Genomic DNA, 20,927 nt, shown 5'->3' on the forward strand with positions numbered 1-20,927 from the left:
AGCTGATAGACTGTCTTAATGAAGCTCTATCCTATATATGATATGCCTACTAAATGACAGATGTATAGAAACAACCTTTAGTCTGCCCTATCCCTCATCTTCCCTTAGCTTATTAGTTTTGGACCTCATCATTTTCTACCTAGCTCATGTTTAGCTGTTCTGTTCCCCATCTGCCTTGTATTAGGATGACGTTTATCAACTACCAAACCTGATATCATTGTCACTATGTTTAAAATGCTTCACAGACTTCCCATCACACATGAAATACAGTCCAAATTCTGTCACGAGCTACAGAATTTGCCATCATGTTAGCCTCATCTGTCTGTTCTTACAGGGCACTCTTTTCTATTTGTGTCAGTAAATCACAGATGTAGGAAAAGAATGTTTATCTGAAAATGTAAACATCTCTTTCACATAGCCTTCTTGACCGCCTAAAGAACATTAAGTTACTTTTCTCCCTTTCTTTTTGAATATCTGGTCCATTCTCTTGAAGTAACAGCTCTTATATACTGTACATAACATATGTTTTTGTCATTAGAAATAACTTCAAGTACACATACATAACAAAAATATTGACTAAAAATCACTCTTACTCAGCTAGACAGAAGAAAATAGTATATCTCAAGAGTGTTAGAATTGCAGCAAGCCTGCAGGTTTTTTGGCCTATGTATCTGTATACAATAGTTTGCTTTGAATCATCAATCAAGCTAAAAGAGTGGAGAACAGCACCACAGGTTTCCACTTATAATTCATCACCAGAAGCAGGATTAGATGTGTGTATTTCATCTGTAAATTGCCCATTGAGGATAGAATTGCAAGTGATTTAATTTAATCAGTATTGCTCTTTGGGAAATGATTAAAACGTCTGTCTTCCTAAGATTGACTTAGTTCCATTTATAACCAAAATCATTTGGGACTCTGTTGGAAAGGGAATGTATAACTGTCAGTGGTTATTGGTTATTGATTAGGGAAAGCAGAGTGTCTGCTCTGGATCTAGTTTTTGTGCTATAAATTTCCCAAAGTAGGACTTTGTTTCCTCTCTGCTTGATGTCTTCAGGAATCCTCTCGGGAGCTTAGCCATTATATATGCTTTCTATTTACTGAAGGGAATGAAGTGAGACAAAATGGCGGAGGGAAGACCTAACGATTCACATATTATTTTACTATAAACATGCTTTGTTCTGTTTGAGATAAACACATGGCCAAGTACAATATGCTGTGGCAGAAACTTTACTGTGTTGTTAAAGAAAACAATGCCTGAATTTTTGTAATAATATATCCATAGAGTGATGAACCCAGAGGTTAAAAACAATATAGGAGACTATATCTAACTGACATCATTGACGACTATTTCCACATCAAAAAATATTTTTTTTAAAAAAAGTTCTGTGCTGTCAGAACCTAAATGAGGTTTTTAAAATCATGACTCATGTCCTGGACCCAGTGTTCCTAGATTCTTGGTTTCTTATACAAATAATGGAAATAAAGATTTACACAAATTTCTAAATGTAACAGGGAAATTATTCAAGGAAAAGCAATAGAAAGTTCAAATTACACTGCAACAAAGCAGAGGGCCACATGAATGAAGATACCCAGTGGCTGAAAATATCGTTTGGTGCTTTATTTTATGGGGTTCAAGAAGAGGAGTTTGGTTACTAATAGTCTTAAGTTCTAGTTGATTAGATTAAATCATGTGATCATTTTTCTACTACTCCTGTCCCTTCACAAAATGCATCTCATCCCAATGAAATGCACCATCAATTATGCATGAGTATATTATAATAAATAGAGGATTCTCCCAAAAACTCACTTGAGTTTTACTTTACTGTCAGTGTACCCAAAACCAGTTCAAGCCAGATCAGCCTTTCTGCTTTCCTACTCAGACATGAAGATACTATTATGGGATATAATTTGCTCAAGTTTTATTGTTTACAAGGGGAAGAGAAACATCCTGTTGTTCACGGAAAGGTGCATGTGTAACCTGGTCCAAGTGGAGGTCTGTATGCTAGGTGTGTTCTTTACAGAGAGGTTAATAGACAGGGCACACAGGAGAAAGAGCTAGCTGGGAAGAAGAGGGAGTGGGTTTAGCCCCAATCAAGTAAAATCCTAAGTTGCTAACCATGCAACAATAAAAATGCAAAATAATAACAGATTGAACAAAATCTCCATCATATTAAAAAATATGATGAAGGTAGGAAGTGTGGGTGTTCAAAGGTTCAGATTTCTTCAAGTTTGTTGTTCTATCATGCTTTGGCTATAACCTTCAACTTGATAAGCCAAGCTATTTGCTAGAGCCTCCTAAGACAGGGCTAAGTCTTCAGGGCAGATAAAGGGTGAGGTGACATGGAATTCTCTTTTAGTGGGAATAATAGGCACTGTGGTATTCACTATAGAATTGAATATATATTTAGTATATAGTGATACATTTTCTTTTATCTTTAAAATCATATTCTCTAATATTAGCCTCATCTTCAGAGGTGTCCAAGCTTTTGACATAGTAACATGGTGTTAACCATCTATAAATGTATTAGGCCACATTCATGACTAGGCTGGGAGGCTCATGGGCTGCAAGCTGCATTCGGGCACACCTAAAGCTTTTTACAAAATGCTTTACTGGGAATATTTTCAATTTATTTACTCTGAATTTTATGAAACAGTGAAGGCAAGGGCGTGTTATAGATAAGGAAGTGCATCCTTAATAAAAGGTAAAACAGCTTGTATACTTCCCAGCTGAATCAAACTGCCTTTCATAGAAATGAAAATGGTTTGTCTCTGAATTTGGATAGAATGCACTCACATTTCTTATAAGTATAGTGTATTTAGTAAGAATTCAGGATGGATTTCCTTGAAAAATTGAAATCATATGAAATAGCTCTTGGAACTTCATTGTGTAGTATAATAGCCAAAAGTATCAAGTGTATAGCTTATCACAATGCATGCTAGATATTTTAGAGTTATTAGCATTAGTATGTTATTACCAAGATGCAAGTATCATGTTATTTTTGTGTGCTTGTTTTCAATAGTTGTAGATTCAAATGACTTAAGTATTCTAATAGAATTTTGCTGAAAATTTGAGAGATGATCATTCGGGTAAAATTACAATTAAACTTCTGAAAACTAAACATTCCATAAGTATTTTTAAATGAGGACAAAATTCTAGTTATTTGTGCAAATGATGTCACAGCATCAAGACAATTCATTAACAACATGTCACTTTAATTAATGTGTTATCTCAATGAGGGATTACAATACAATGTTCAACTCCCAGTCTGAGCTCTTAGGGCAGATTGGTGAGGCTCTTCCCCTGCACCCAGGCCCATACCCTCTTCTGTGTCATCCTGGTACTTGGAAGGAGAGGTTTCTTACCATTTGTCCAGCAGTGACAAACATATGTTTTATTTTCATAGATAATAAGGCCCAAGATGTTTTCCTGAAGAAAAAAAAAAAAACCCAGGAGATGGAGTTTAGAAATGTGGGTGTTTGTTTCTCTCTTCTTTCTAGCAAGCTGAAGACTGCCTTTTAACCAAAGTCCACTGATTGATTTTGATATGCATTTTCTTGGAGGTCAACCAAGGGTTTCAATTCTGTCCCTCAGGAAGGTTTAAGGGAGAAATCCAGCTTTAATTCTGATATTTAATAAGATAAAAATGAAAATAGATAGGATATGACCAAAGAATACATGTTAAGATGTATTCTAATATGACATGACAGCAAATATTTTGCCTTTAATATTGGAAATAAGTTAAATTATAGGGCTGAAGTTGAAAGCACTTGTTTCTGCAGTGGACCCAGGTTCAGTTCTCAGTACTTATATTATGAACCTCACAACCATCTCCAACTCCAGTTCTGGGGCACCCAATGCCCTCTTCTGCCTCTGAGGGTAACCTCACTCATGTCAACATACTCACAGACATACACACAGACATACACATAATTAAAACAAAAATAAATCTTTAGAAAGAAGTAGCTTTCTAAATTAAGTAGCTATACTAGTGACTTCTGTTGCTGTGATAAAACAACTTAACTAAGGCAACTTACAGAGAGAATAATTAATTTGGGTTCACATTTCCCAAGGGTTAAAGACCATACAGTAGGCACAGTACAGAAGCAGGTAGATGTGCAGTAGAAACAAAAAGCCAAGAGATCCTATTTTCAATGGCAAACAAAAAGCAGAATGCTAACTGGAAATGGCACCAGTTTTGAAAGTCGGAATTGCACCTCCAGTGACATAGTCCCTCCAACTAAGTCACACCTCCTAAGCCTCCCCCAAACAGCACCACCACCAACTGTAGAACTAAGTACATGAAGTGAGCCTTCACTGGACCTTCTCATCCAAAGAGCTAAAGTAGTGCTTTTGAAAAATGTAGCAGTGGTGGCGCACGCCTTTAATCCCAGCATTTGGGAGGCAGAGGCAGGCAGATTTCTGAGTTCGAGGCCAGCCTGGTTTACAAAGTGAGTTCCAGGACAGCCAGGATTATACAGGGAAACCCTGTCTTGAAGAAAGAAAGAAAGAAAGAAAGAAAGAAAGAAAGAAAGAAAGAAAGAAAGAAAGAAAGAAAGAAAGAAAGAAAGAAAGAAAGAAAGAAAGAAAATGTAACATGTCTGCATCTGTACCCTCATAGAGGCAAGGTGGCGGGGGTGGGGGGGAGATGGAGTAGGGGTTTGTGGAGGGCAAACTCAGAAGGGAGATATCATTTTAAATGTAAATGAGTAAAATAAATAATACAAAAGAAAATGTAGCTGTAAACAAGGCATAGCTATTATGCACCTCATAAACAATGTATAAGAAGTAACTGCACTGGGCTTATATGAACATAATGCACAGTTGGTGTGTTACATGATTACAAAACATATTTACCAAATCCAGGGTTTTGTTTTAATCTCTAAAACTTTTTAGTAAGTGATTTGGTTAGCCACGTCAGTGCAAGAAAATGGACTGTAACTCCTATATGATTGCAATCTCATTTCATTCTGAATAAATCTTATGTATCTCTTTCATGTATTGGTACTATGTGCCATTTATTCATGGGTACCACCAGTAGATGGCAGAGTTCCCAGACACAAAGTTTGCCAATTCACCTAGCAAATTAACACAAATAGCATTAGAACCAATCTACAACAGCTGAGAAAGCCTGGGAGAGCAGCTACTAAGCAGCAATCCTCTGTGTCTATGCTCCAGGTCCTGCCCACGTATCTGACTGAGTTCCTGGTTAGAATTTCCTCAGTGATAATTCTATAACCTGTAAGAAAAATGAACCTTTACTTTCATCTTGCTTTTGGTCATGGTGATTATCACAGTAACATAGAAACACACTAATACATTTGGGAATTGCAACAAAATCAGGGCACCAGTAATTAGCATATCTCGGTGGTATGTGTCAGATTATCATGAGAGGTTTTATTGGAAAGCAAGGGCATTAAAAAGGTGAAAGGGGGCTTTGTAAATGTTTGATAAAACTTACTGAACAAATATAATGGGAAGGGAAGATGCATTAATGAAGTGACCAAAATATGCTTGATGTATGTTGCTTCTGGACACTTCCTAGAGTGTGATGATAGTGGTCCAAATGAGCAATAACAGGAGGAAAAAAAGGAGAGCAAAAGGGAGAGCGAGAGGGAGAGAGACTGAGACTGGCTAGATTTGAATGTGTTGATACTGAAATAACCCAGGTAAAAATTTGAAGTTTCTCCATTAAATAGTGAGCTGAAGTTGGTGAGATTTGCCTGGTTTGAGTAGGGTTCCAGCATTGGGAGGGGAAGCATTGTCTCTAAGATGTAGTCACTAGAACGGGTGGTACCAGCTAAGATTCAATATCAGATATGTCATATGGCAGGACTCAGGTCAGAAATCGCAAGTCAAAATAACATAAGGAAGAGAGGGGAATAAGGAGGCAAGAAAATGCCTAAGTCTCCAGCTCTGAGCGTATCAGAAGCAAAATTCTCCCTGTGAACTAGAGAGCCGAGGTCCAGATTCAGGGACAGTGCGAAGCACCTGAGGCTACTGTAGAAGTAATCTATGGCCATGCTTCTTTATCTGAAGTTGCTAGCAGATATTCATGAAAATATTTGTAAAAAATAAAGATAACTGAAGGGATGAGACTGTTCTCAACTAAGTAGTGATGTTGAGCTCTCATGTGCATCTTTCCTCAGGAGAAAACCTGCCTTTTTACATATCTTTCACATATCTATCTATGTGAAGGAGAAGGCACCCAAATAGAAATACAACACACACACACACACACATACACTCTCTATATATGTATGTGTGTGTGTGTATATATATATATATATATATATATATGTGTGTGTGTGTGTGTGTAAAATGTGTGTATGTATATATGTGTATATACATAATATTATAGCTACTAATTATTTTCCATAAGCAAACAAAACTACACAAATGTTAAATTATGATTTTTGTCATTCTCTAAATCATAACACTGTGTTAAGTGATGCAGAATCTTTAAATTCTTGATGCAGCCACCTGATTAGTAGTTCACTAACTGCAAAGCAATCTATCTCTCAAGTACTCAAGAGATACAAGGCTGCTGTGTTCTGCTCGGTGTTTGTTCTGGACTTTGTAAACCTCTTAACCGTTATGAATCACTTGCGTGTTTATTAAAACAATCGAATCTAAGGTGTTTTCTAGAATGTGAAATTAAGGCCTAATATTTGATAGGCTTTTCTGGAACTTCACAGCATAAATTATTTTAGTTTTCATTTTTTAATATAGGCTTGTTTTTTCTGACTCAGCTTTCTCTCAACACAGTTGATTTTGTGTTGCCCAGCTACTCATGGGCAACACAAAATGAGCTCCCTGGGTTTTGTGAGATTTTTGAATGATTTGTATTTTTTTTTTTGTCTTTTTGTTTTTGTTTGTTTCGTTGGTTTTTTTTTGTTGTTGTTTGTTTTGTTTGAGGAAAGAGAGAGAACATTAAGTTAGGTGGAGATGAGAGGATCTGGGAGCAGTTAAGGGGGATAATATGGGTCAAAAATGCATTGTTTAAAAGAATTTTAATAAAAATCACATAAAACTGAACAGACTAAAAAAAAAACTTGAAATGTGTAGTATTAGATTCTTGTACTGAACATGAATTCACAGGGAGGTCCTGGTGAAACCTGTTTGCTTGAAACACGGTTATTGTCACTTTAGGCGCTGACTGTTCTCCAGCTGACTTGATTAAAGTGCAAACAGTCTATGGCTTGGATGACTTACGTTTCCCATTGGTTTGAGCAAGATGATTGGTATGAAGGACTCCAAAGAGTAAGATAATTTTATCTTGCAATTATAATTTTCTGTCAGGTTTGCTTTTTTCTTTGCCTGCTTTTCTTCTTGTAAAGCTCTGATCTATCCCTTACATTGCAGACATTTCTGTAATACAAAATTCTGAGGATAAGAGAGGTATTTTAAAAGAATATAATTTTTAGGGATATCTGTAATTATACATTGACCAAGAGCTCCCCTCCCATTCCAATTGTCTATCCAATAGATAATTTTCTTTTTCAGTTGTGAGTGAACCATAAGGCCTCCTGCATGCTAGATGAGTTCTACCCTTCATCTGTACGTTCAGCCCTCTTTACATTTTGTATTTTGAAACAGGATCTCATTAAACTGCCTAGGCTGGTCTTGAACCTGTGGCACTTCTGCCACAGTATTCTGAGTAGCTGAGATCATAGGCCTGAGCCATCATAACTGTCTAGATAACTCATAATAATATTTAAAGAATGTCTTTAAGATTGAACTATAAAACGTCATTTTTGTACGTGACTCATGTATAAAAATAGCAGTGATTACAAACATATCCCCATAAATAAAAATATTTAATTTAATAGAAGGCAGTTGCATGTTAATACTTAGTATTATGATACTATTATTAGAGGAAAAACAGAGATCTTGAGCACACTATTGTATCTGATAAATTTTAAAAAGCTTAAAATGCTTTTAATTATGTTTCAAAGGGAGTCAAACTGTTACCGTGGCAACTTGGTCCATAATTTTGAAAAAGTATAGGTTAGCATTGTAATACTAAAAAATAAAATCATATTTTAAAATGTACCGTATTAAAGTGGATTTAGCTTAAAAGAAATTGGTTTCAATTTTACTTTTCAATGGAGAATTTGCTGATGTTTAGAATATGACTGAGGATTTTCTTCCCTTTAATTTGTGAACGAAAGAGCCAGAGTATCTTTGTGAGGTTTAGGGATGGTCCTCCTAATTGCGGCTCTTGTACACACACTACTGCAGATATACAGATTTTTTTCCCTTGTCTTCACTTCTCGGCATTCTGTTCTAATCAAACCAATCACAAATATTGTCTTATTATTTTACTGTTTTTTTCTTTTTAATAAATGTTCAGCAGTGCATAGCCTCTGGGGACTTTTGGGGACTTTTTTCCCCCCCAGATAGTCTTTTTTTTTTTTTTTCTTTGTTGTTGAACAAGACGATAAACTTCTCTGGATCCAGTAGCCATCTGCCTCTGAGGAAAATCACTCATAAAGTAAATTATAAAGCATACTTCAAGATAATATGCCCCAGTATAGGGGAACGCCAGGACCAGGAAGCAGGAGTGTGTGCACTGGGGAGCAAGGCGGGGGGAGGGTATGGAGGCTTTGAGTATAGCATTTGAAATGTAAATAAAATATCTAATAAAAAATGCCCCAAAAAAAGCATACTTCAGAAACGAAAAGTTGCTGTGACTTACTCAAAAGCTCGCCATCATGAATTCTGAACTCCAGTCATGGTAAAAAAAAAATGCAGTAAAAACTGATGGGAAAATTTCAGCTTATGGCTTTTAGTTGCAAGATTCCAAACTTTACCCACTGCACAAGCACTGCACTACAATGCCAAAGCCCCCTTGCATGTATCAGCACACCTGAACTATAATAAATAACACATTCATCTTCATGTTTCAAACAATATTCTCTTTGAATCCAGCCCAGAAGATGATAGTATGATTTGCAGTCAATAGGACTAATTTCAATAAAAATGTTTTTTACTAAAATGTGTTCTTTAATGTGCCTTTGGAGCATCACATAGAAATTGGGAGGGTTCAAATTCTTTCCCTTTCAGTCACTAATATTACAATAGGCCTTTGCAACTAAGCCAAAGGAAGAAGTATTTTAAATCACAAAAATAGTTTATCCCTTAAGCTGGCCATATCATCTTTGTGAATATGCCTACTTCTGGCTCAGGTCTCATTTATTTGTGTACAGGCACAGAGGAGATGAAAGCTCACAGTCAATGAGGAAAACCAGCAAGAATATAGGCTTTTATTACTTCTAAGCATCCAGCTTATTTTCCAGGTTGTATCTATGTATCTATATGACTTCCACTTTAAATGTTAATTTTTTAAAAAATGAATTTTTGATTGAAAAATTACAAACTCAAAATGTAGAGTTTGAAAATTAGCATAGAAGTATGAATTTAATATTGAGAGCAATGAGTTGACACTTGTACGATTTATGACATAAATGTATAAATACACACATATAAACTTTACTGTTATAATTTATTTTTGATGTTATAATTCCATTAATCTATACTTAAGTTTTAACTATACTAATTTCATAACCAGCCTATACATTCAAAATTAAACATTATGGGCTCTAAAAATCTAATATGTAAAATACATTCATGGCTTGTTTTCTGTTCCATTTCATCCCCTGACTAATGAGTAACTTTTCCTTTTTCTCTGGGTGTGTCTGTATGCGCATGTGCATGTCTTGTATATGGGGTCGTGAACAAACTTAGAATGCAAGTTAACAAAATGAAAATAATATCCCTGTTGTCAGCCACTAACACTGCCAGTTTCATGTAGCTGTAACAATACAAAGGCTTCCTTCCTGACCCCACCACAAGTCAGCATTGCTCAGTGAGCTCTGATGCTTAGCATTGTACCAGTGAAGTGCATGTGTTATTTCTAGACCAAAAGGATTGTTTTTCTCAAGTAAGCCATGCTTAGACAGCACATGCAACAGGAGGACGTAAGGCTAATGAGTATCTTCTTCCATCTGAAACATGCTACTTTCTCAGTGAAAAGCTTGTCTTACAGGGGGACAGTTTACAGTTTACACTTAAAATCATAAAAGAGCATTAAAGTGTTCCTTGGGTTGGATATTTTTTATTTTAATGATGTAGAATCATTATTCATGCTGGTAACAAAAGAATAAAGGCTTTTATATAGTCGTACATCCATTTTATGATCCTGCTTAAAAAAAAAAAAAAGTCTTAAAGTTCCAAATACTAGGATTATTGAATACCCAATGTAGATTTTTTTTAATGCAGTGGTATTGATTTGTTTACTGATACATGATTTTTTTAAAAAATCACTCAAAATTATAAATTTTTTAAAAGTAAATGTTATCTTCATATTTTCCTATTTATTATTTTAGTAACTGGTATATAAAGATTATTCAGTCCCAAAATTTAAAGGGAGTTAAGGATAGTGTACATACTTATCATCCCACTTTTCTTGAGACAGAGGCAGGAGAATGGCTGCAATTTGAGACCAGCCAGTATTACAGAGTGTAGTTATAGGGCCTTCTGGACAATGTAACAAGACCCTGCCTCAGAAAACCAAAATATAAATAAATAAATAAAAACTAACAGATAAAGGAATGTAATCTACTGTTTCTGAGATTTGCAAAAATAATTTAAGACAGAAGGCATACTGAATTTTACATACAAGAAAGAAATTCTAACATTATTTAATTTTTGAAAATAAAAACAAATGAGGATATAACAACAAATGGTTCCTTCCATAGATGAGTGGTAAATAAACTATGCTACATTCAAATAAAGGAATATTATTTTGTGCTAAACACCTCTAAAGTTAATAGCAAGTTATGAAAAGCATTAGGAATCTGTCCCTCTACCTAGATAGTTACACTAGCATAATCTGTTATGGCATAATTATTTTGGGAAACTGAACCTTTGGCAAACTAAAGGCTTGTGGCTTCCATGAAGAGTGATTGGATGTTAAACATAAATTAATTTTCAGTAAGGTCGAATGCTTAGCACAGAAGCAATTTTCTGCCTGCTTCTTCAAATTCCAGGGTAGGGAGTTGTGCGTATCTTCCAAAATCAGATTTGCTGAGGCAGATTTGTGAGGCACCACACAATATGATAAAATGATAATCTCAATAAAATAGACAAGTGGGTAGCAAGAAAGCCAATGCTATAAAAACTGGTTAGTAATTTTACCGTCTAGATTCTTCAAAATTTAAGAACATAGTCCACAAGAAGTTTTACCATGACTGATAACTACTTAAGAAATTAAATGTTCAAAGGGATATTTTTATATGTTGAATTATGCACCATTCTTGTAAAAATATGTTTCATCCATGCTTGCAAGAACTGGAGTTACAGGTGGATACTTGTACTTTAAATATAATATTGTCTATGCAAAAGATAGGTTAAAAATGCTTGCATGGGTAGAAAAATTTGAAGATGGGTTGGTGTCCCCATCCCTCCACTGGGGACCCTGTCTAACTAGTGGAGGCAGTCTCTTCAGTTTCCATATCCCCACTACACTTGGTTGTTTTGACTAAGGTCACCCACATTTCGTTCTGTGAGCCTCCCCCATCCCAAGTTTCTAGGATTTTCTAGAGATTCCCTCCACCCTCCCCCCCCAACTCCCCACCCTCAACAGCTGCATATTTCCATTTATTCTTCTGGTTCTCTGGGCTTCTCTCCTGTCCCCTACCGCCCTCTGGCCATACCTGATTCTGTCCCCCTTCCCCTCCCCTTCTCCTCTTCCACCCAGGTTCCTCCCTCCACTGCCCATGATCATAGCCTTTTCTGCCTTCTTAGGGCAGAGATGGATTGAACTGTGAATTTAAAATTGGGATTATATGCTTTTACTAGAGTTCTGTGCAGATTCTGTCTGAATCACTTGGGGAATTTCAACCGAGGTTCAGAACTATGATAGGAAAAATTAGTCACTGACTACCAGTAAAGAGGCACTGATAATAAATGCCTGCTATGTACAGGTATGTATTATATTGTATGTGTGGCTCCAGGTAGAGAGGTCAACAGATAGATATTATACAGGTATTAATAAAATATGTCTGTGGCTCTAGGCAGAGAGCCAAACAGTAAGATGGTATGAAGATTGCTTTGTATGCCTCACAGGATATTCAAATTCTGTCTAATGTGGGTGCCACAGGAATCTTGGATTATATTCCTGTTTGGCAAAATAGAAAAGGCCTAAGATTACACACATACAGTATTTTAGTCTACTTCATTTTGATTTTGAATTGTTTTAATTCTCAAAATGGGTGTGACTTTGAGTTTTGTGACTATACTATTCCTCTGGGAGAGAGGTCTAATTCCTGGCTCAAGGATATGCTATTTTGGGAGAAAGGTTTTGTCTTTGCATGTTTAGAAAAGGTGATTAGGGCCTTTACATCTTCCAGAGATATATGAATCAGATAAGATGAAGGGAGAACCCCCCCCCCTCCCAGAGGACTAGATTCCAGAGACTCAAACAAAAACTGAACAGTACTAAAGATAGGAATACCCAAACAAATTAACTAGATGAACTGATAATTTCAAAGAAATACAAAACCAACCAGCATCACACCCTGAAGAAACACAAAGTATAAACAACCTCACAATTAGTAAGTAGGTTGGACCAGTAATCTAAAACCTTCCAACAAACAGGTGTAATAACTTGCTCTGACAGTCCCCCAGCCCCTACCCTAGAAGCTGAGGCATGAAAAATGATACAAGTTCAAATCAGGGCAACTTTTCCTATTATCATAGTTTCAAAATTATAAAATATCTGATACATAGCTTAACCAGAGAAGCAAAATACTTTTTCTAGTAAGATAACAAGACAATGCTTAAAGAAATCAAAGACATAAATAGAAACACATCTCATGTGGTTAAGATGACAGTGTGGGATCTAAATTCACCATATTCCCTACCAAAATCTAAATGATGCTTTGTGCAGAAATAAAAAAATATCCTAACATTCATGTAGAATTACAGGGAAGTCCTACATAGAAAAATTAAAAGCCCTAGAATAAAATCATAGTAAAAAATTCACTATGCTAAGTAAGGCACTGCCTTGTGAGTTACACAAGAAACATAGTCATCCAGAGGAAAAGGTGAACATACAGGAGTTCATTTTGTGAGTTACACAAGAAACATGGTCATCCAGAGGAAAAGGTGAACATACAGGAGTTCATTTTGTGAGTTACACAAGAAACATAGTCATCCAGAGGAAAAGGTGAACATACAGGAGTTCATTTTGTGAGTTACACAAGAAACATGATCATCCAGAGGAAAAGGTGAACATACAGGAGTTCATTTTGTGAGTTACACAAGAAACATGGTCATCCAGAGGAAAAGGTGAACATACAGGAGTTCATTTTGTGAGTTACACAAGAAACATAGTCATCCAGAGGAAAAGGTGAACATATAGGAGTTCATTTTGTGAGTTACACAAGAAACATGGTCATCCAGAGGAAAAGGTGAACATACAGGAGTTCATTTTGAAACAGTAAGTTTTGTGCATCAGAGGAAATAATATTAACACATCAAAATGTAGCTATGAGAAACAGCCACCCAAGGGTCATGCTGGACTCTAGTTCATAGTCATACCTGGAATACAGCTGGTTTTCATTTCACATTCTTGGTTTCTGTCCTGGGTACCATTTGCTGTGTTGCAGTTCTCAATGGCAGAGGGTTGTTGACATTATCCACTTGACAGACTCCAAAATCAACTGGCAGGTGGGCATTGGGGCATGCCTGTAAGAGATTTTCTTGGTTAATTGATGTAGGAAGACCCATCTTAATTATGGATGGGACCTGGGCTCTGTAACTAGAGAGACCCAAAGTGAACCAGTACTAGTATGTTTATGCTCATTGCTCTCGGTCCATCATTATAGGTGTGATATGACAGGTTCCCTCAAGTTCCTGCCTTTGTGGCTCCCCAGCTACAATGTACTGTAACCTGGGGCTGTAAACTAAAATAGCCTCTTCCTTACTTAAGTTGCTTTTCTTGGGTTACTGTATCACAGCAATGAAAAAGAAACAAATAGTTTACTTAAGTATTTATCCTCCTGTCACGTTACTAGTGATGTTCAAATTCAGTTTGTAGGGTTTTTTTTTTCTCCCTAACAACAACTGTTATTATCTGACATTTATGCTTCAAATGCACACACAGTCCCCAGGATAAAGATCAATATAAAAACAGCAGGCTCAGTGAAATAGGCCACAGTTGTACCAACATTGGCACAACGCTTTTCAAATTTGAATTTGCTACCTTGATTGAATTGTCAATATTTGAAAATTGGTACAGATTACAGGAAAAATCTGGGTGTTTCTGTTTTTCTGGGATGCTCTGTCTACCTGGCCACATGCATGATCTTCTTCAGTGGTTCTAAACCATGAGAATAGATACATATTTACTTACCCCCTATTGCCCATCAGCCCTGAAAGATTCCTTCACTGGTCCATGTCTTATGCCATTTATCCTTGTATAATCTCCTCTTCTAACTCAAATCGCCTGCATTTAGCCGATTTAGTATTTTAAACTACACACATCTGAAAAAATAAGTTGAGATTAGTATTACCAGAAATATATTTTCAGTACATAAAAGCATCTATTAAGGAAGATAAAATTATAAAGTTTATCAAATAATGAAAACACTTGACATTTCTTCACATTTGATTTTAAGGCAACCATGTCCCAGGTCAGGCAAGTGGGACTGCTGGCTGCTGGATGTCAACCGTGGAACAAAGATGTATGTGCTGCCAACGGAGATCGGTTTGCATACTGCGCAACTCTGGCCATCTACATATACCAGGTCTAATAGCACAGATTATTTCAATTTGTGATTATAGTGCATATGGTTATTTTTAAACTAATATTTGCATTAACTTATTTAGTTGATATTTGTATTTCCCCTTTGAGTATATACATTAGCTTCATAAGTTAGAAACAATGACATTGATCTTAATTAAACTTGTAATTTTAACTTCTATCTAAACTACTTTTAAAACTATGGTATATGAATAGGAAGTGTTTAAAATTATTATTAGAGAGTGAAGAACTGTGACTCTGGTTAGGAACACTTACTGCTCTTGCAGAGTACCTAAGTTTGTTTTCCAGAGCCCACAACAAAACTAACAATGGGCTATATAATTCCAGCTAAAGGAGATCTGATGTGCTTCTCTGGACTTCATAAGCACTGCATTCATATGCGTGCACACAGACTCATATACATGTACGTGCATGTACAAAAAAAATAAAATTTCTTTTAAAAAAATTCCTTTCAAAGCTTGTTTATTGAATAGTTCCTTGGGCCAGTGCACACTGACCTTGTAGCTAAAGTGAACAATCTATCACATTCAAGATATAGCAATAGTCTATTATATATTTTAGTGATTTTTTTTCTACCTGGCATTAGAATGTAATACAGCTGTTCAATGACAGTGAAGAAAAATATGTTAGGGAGGCTGGTGAGATGGCTCAGTGGGTAAGAGCACCGGACATCTCTTCCGAAGGTCTGGAGTTCAAATCCCAGCAACCACATGGTGGCTCACAACCATCCGTAATGAGATCTGACTCCCTCTTCTGGAGTGTCTGAAGACAGCTACAGTGTACTTATATATAATAAATAAATAAATAAATCTAAAAAAAAAAGAAAAATATGTTAGGCTAAAGTATTAAGATAGCAATCTATAATCCCTACCAGTGCAGCCCCATAATACTGTTATGTTAAGGTATGTTTGTACCTTAGCATTCTACATTGTTCTAGTAAAGTCAGTGAAGATCACTGGGGTATGACATTATTTCTTCATAAGTGCTTATATGTATAGATATTTATGCTAAATTCCTAACATATCCAGCACATTTGTTATTAGATGCATTGTATATATTTATAGTCTGTCCTACAGACGGTTTATATTGTTAATGGGCTTTAAATATAAAATGTATTAACTACACAAAATAGACAAATATGCAAGCAGGACAACTTAAAATGATTATCACGTGCTGTACTAGTCAGATGTATCAAAAATTATCCAAAGAAAAGCTCTAATTATAGAAAGAGAAAAAATACAGACAAGAAGTCTTAGGAAATGTATATGTCATTACTCAAAAATTTGATATGCCAAGATATTCACTGTGGCCTTATTAATACAGCAGAAAGGAGAAGATATTGAAATGCTGAGCAGTAACACCAGGGCTTGTTCTTGAGTGTCTTCTGAATCTTGACGATAGAAATGCAACCAGGAGCCAATGAGGCTGTTCCTCCTTGAAGACCTTATACTCTGTAAAAGAGCAAGAGCCGAGAGGGGATTAAGTAATCAACTGGATTCAGGGAGTGTTACATGAACTGTGAAATATACACCAGGACAGATTGAATGTTACAGGCTAAGTTTTGAGGGAATTGTGAATTTAAGAAGCTTTGGCTGAAAATGTGTTTTGGAGGAGTGGCTTTTCAAATCATACACTGGGGTGCTGAATAAATGAGAAAATCAGTGGGGAGAGAATTAAGCCAAGCTAGAGCAGCAACAAGACAGAAGAGGTTTGATCATGTAGGGAACCATAGGCTAATGTTGTCAAGTAGGATTTTACTTTAAGCATGTGGTGAAAGAAAGAATCTTTAATGTATTCATTCTACCCACTTACCCATTCAAACACAATAAAACCACCCAGAATATATAATGGGTCTGTTGTACCGTTAATAGTTTAAAAACTAATAGCTGAACTATTTCAGAGAGTGAGAGAGCAAGAGTGAGAGAGAGAATGAGAGGGGGGGGAGAGGGAAAGGGGGAGAGAGGGAGAGACAGAGAGACAGAGAGACAGAGGGACAGAGGGACAGAGGGACAGAGAGACATAGAGAGAGACTAGAGGCCAAGAGAGCGCCTAGATGAAATGGCAGACTTATATAGGAAAGAGAAGCTGGGGATAGGGAAGGGAGGCTCCTGGCACAGGCAGGTTTAGGGTAGGGGGCAAGCCAGGACTCTATAATAGGTATTTGTTGAGAGAGCTCTAATAGACACCACAGTTAGCCACACTTTGGTATGCTAATAAGTACCAAAGTGTTATCCATTTGTCCTGAGTTTCTCTGGGACCTGACTGATACATTCATTGAAAGGGGCAGTCAGTATGTTCCCTTGTGGATCCCACCAGGGATCCCAATGGTTCCAATGGATGATCCTAATCCAGTGCTCACACAGATGATCCCACCAGGTTCCAATGGATGATCCTAATCCAGCGCTCACACAGATGATCCTGGTTAAAGTAAATAAATTACACACACACACACACACACGTGCCATGCATCAAGAAAAATGACAGAAAGTAAGAGCTTAGTGAGAGACAATAACCATATGCATTATGGGAGAAAAAAATGAATGTTAACAAAAGTAAACACTTTTAATATTTTGGAGAATTGTTTCTGAACTAATTGAAAACTTGTTAAAAGTTGTTATAAACAGTCAACTTTTTTTTTACATAAATTGATTTAAAAATAAACTTTAAAATCCATTCATGTCTTTTTTTCTGGAAAACAAACAAAAAACCCCATTTGCTTACTTAAACTAATTTTTTGTTCAAATGTTATAAAAAATATTTTGTTTTATTGGTGTTTATTTGTTTGTTTTCAAGACGGGAATTCTCACTATACCCCTGTCTGTACTGAAACTTGCTCTGCAGACCAGACTGGCCTCAAATTCGGAGATTTGCCTGCCTTTGCCTCCCAAGTTCAAAAAGGGTTTTATATTTCATAAAATACATTGATAAAAATACAATAAAGATAAAATATACATGTTTAAATTTAAACTTTTATTTTCCTATGGATAATATGAACTCTTTGTTTCTTCAGTTTGTTTCCAAATGGCTCCTCTCAGCTTGCTGAATTTGGTTGAATGAAAACCAAGGCATAACATGAATTCATATTTATTACTCAGTAAACCAGTATTTCTGTGTGTAGCTTCTGCTTTATATAATGATTACTAACTGAAAGCATATTACGTACAAAGAACTCAACTGCTGGGCATGCTTTGTTTTAGCTGGATCACCGTTATAATGAATTCAAACTTCATGCAATTATGTCGGAACATAAAAAAACAATCACGGCAATTTCCTGGTGTCCACATAACCCTGACCTGTTTGCAAGCAGCAGTACCGATAACTTAGTGATCATTTGGAACGTGGCTGAGCAAAATGTCATTGCTAAACTCGACAACATCAAAGGTACATTTGTCGCGAAAATTTATTTTATCACGTAAAATTTTTATATTTCAACAATTACAATTTGTTTAATTAATTTAGGTTTTAAAAAAATATTTAAAATTTCTAGTAGTAACGTGTAGAATAGATACATTTCATGCAACGACAAGTGCAGAGATACAGAACTGAAACAAAATCTCTCAAAATTCCATAGAAGGTATGATTAACTAAAGATGTAGCCAATCATAAACAATTAGATTAACATTAAAGTCTATTACGAGAATATCCAGAATAAATACATAAACAAAACTAGAAAGAATAATTAGGTAAATAACAGGCCTTGCCTCTCCATTTATGTGTTCTAATCTTTAACAAATATGGACAATAATATGCAGATAATATCCATCTACATGATACTTTGATGAGCATGTTTTGTGACTTTGTGTGTGATTTGGTAGAGATGGAAAGTTATTTCAAGGAACAGGTATCTAGGAACTTGGTAATATTACTTGCTGTTTGTTTGTTTGTTTGTTTGTTTGTTTGTTTGATGTTTCTCTGTGTTACCCTGGATGTCCTAGAACTAGCTTTGTAGACCAGGCTGGCCTTGAACTCACAGAGATCCACCTATTAAAGGTATGCCATTACTATTGGCCACAACCCTTTCTTTTACTCAACTTTGAGAATTCTTTAATTTTAACTGTAACATACATGATATATAATTAATATATAAATATATATATATAATAAATATATAATTAAGTAATCATTTATGATAAATATCATAATTCCCTTTATTTTTAAGTACCAATGATAGTTCAGTGATTGTTTTTAATTATGTAATATATTTCTAAATATGTCCATATTCAGTTTTTTTAAAGTCATAAATAGTTTTGAGATAGAAAACTGAGACACAACTATTGAAGTATCTTAGTTTTGTTCAAAATGTCTTTACTATATTCTAACATATAATTGCAATATTGGTAACTCAAACACATTCAACCTTATGTTTTCTGTGACAGTCATGTCCTTGTTAATGTTCAGACATATTTAACACATTTAGTATAATGCCTTTTCAATTTAGATCATTAAAAAAGTTTAAAAGATTAGTGAAAGGAACTAATATTATTACTCAGTGGTGTTTTTAAGGCAATTCCCAAATTAGAGTATTTTGCAACTGTAAAAAGTACATTTTATTAATTCATGTAATCTGTTTGGTATTGCTTAGTCTAACCAGTTATTAGTGAGTAAAGTTTGCACCAACCTTTGAAAAAGATATTTATAACATAAGCCATTTAATGAACTATTCATATAGTTGATTGGTCTTTGGGTTTTTAGCATATCACTGAGAAAACAAAATCCACATTACTTCTGGCAGTGAGCATTGTGATGTAAAAACAGCTATTTGTGGCTTCCACTAGAAGGTTTCGTATATCTCCATGATTTCTGATAATCTGTTAGTCAAAAGTCCTATAAGTATTATTTACATAAATTACAATTACCTGATACTTTATGGTTTTTGTAGGTAACCTTAGATAACTTAAAAACTCTACTTGAAGTTAATTTTACATTATGTGATAAAGAAATTGAATATGTGCAATGCATTGCTCTCTTAAAGTCACAGCACAGACACTGTACTAGCTTATGTTTGGAAATGAAAATTTAGGCTAGGCATGATGGTGAATGCCTTTAATCCCAGCCTTGGGATGGAGAGGCAGTTGGATCTCTGTGAATTTGAGGCCAGCCTGGTCTACATAATGAGTTCAGGACAGCCAAAACTACATAGAGACCCTACCTGAAAAAAAAAAAAAAAAAAAAAAAAAAAAAAAAAAAAAAAAAAACCAAACCAAACCAAACCAAAACAAAACAACCTTTAGCCAAGAAGCAGTGGAGTGTGCGTTTTGAGGGCAACCTGGTCTGCAGAGTGAGTTCCAGGGCAGCCATAGCAACACAGAGAAACCCTGCCTCAAAAGAAACACACACACACACACACACACACACACACACACACACAATTAAATGCACTTCAGAAGTACAGATAATTATTCCCAGCTTTGTCAAGAATTAATTATCAAACTTTGTGTCTGATGTATTTCTGGGTACATCAACCATTGTTTCCCATGTCTCTGAATGTACAATTTAAAAGGACTTCTTCACTGGCCTTTGTAGAAAACTTGAATGACTGTGATAACAGTTTGGGTAAATTCTATTTAATTTTTACTTTGAAATTTTTCTTATTGCTAATTCCTCTAGTTTCTTTCTCAACAACTTCCTAATTTGAAATTTAAAGATTTAATACTATATTTATACATTTTAAATACTGTTATTTTTAGAATCAATATTAATTCCTAAGGTATCTTAGACTTCATTTGTTTGGAAATTGAGTTTCAGCAAAGGAAAAATTGCTGTCCAGTGAAATTTTGATCTTCCACATGCTGTATTGGACCTGCGTGGGTTTCATTTCAATTTTCTTTTTTTCCCCTAGTAAACGAATCTATGTAGTGGATAATAAGTATTAGATTTGCATCATTGCTAAATGTTAAAGGTATCACCAGCTCTACACCGTAGCATAATGAGTAAACTTACATATTTCAAACATCAAAAATGGTAGATCAAATGAGTTGGTATTCTTTACATATATTACCTATAGTTCTTAAAATTATCTTATAAGTATAATCCTCTTCAAGAAGTTGGTTCTTTTTAAATAATTCTTATATTTCAATTTTTGTGAATGTAGAA

General features: G+C 35.4%; 1 protein-coding gene across 3 annotated transcripts in view; it reads left to right on the forward strand.

The window, feature by feature from the left end:
• Positions 1–20,927, forward strand: part of Wdr17 (WD repeat domain 17) — a 95,460-nt gene that overhangs the window by 10,180 nt on the left and 64,353 nt on the right. For 2 of the 3 annotated variants that reach the window (XM_029480271.2, XM_029480270.2), the window contains exons 2-4: positions 7,154–7,264; positions 14,689–14,817; positions 18,032–18,215. In XM_029480271.2, the coding sequence (XP_029336131.1) occupies positions 7,199–7,264; positions 14,689–14,817; positions 18,032–18,215 (379 nt within the window). In that variant the 5' untranslated portion in view covers positions 7,154–7,198. The remainder of the gene's footprint in view (positions 1–7,153; positions 7,265–14,688; positions 14,818–18,031; positions 18,216–20,927) is intronic. The other variant, XM_021170445.3, reaches the window with a different exon arrangement.

This window comes from Mus caroli, unplaced genomic scaffold, assembly GCF_978045245.1.
Source record: "Mus caroli unplaced genomic scaffold, Mus_caroli_1 scaffold_10, whole genome shotgun sequence".
Lineage (NCBI taxonomy): Eukaryota > Metazoa > Chordata > Mammalia > Rodentia > Muridae > Mus > Mus caroli.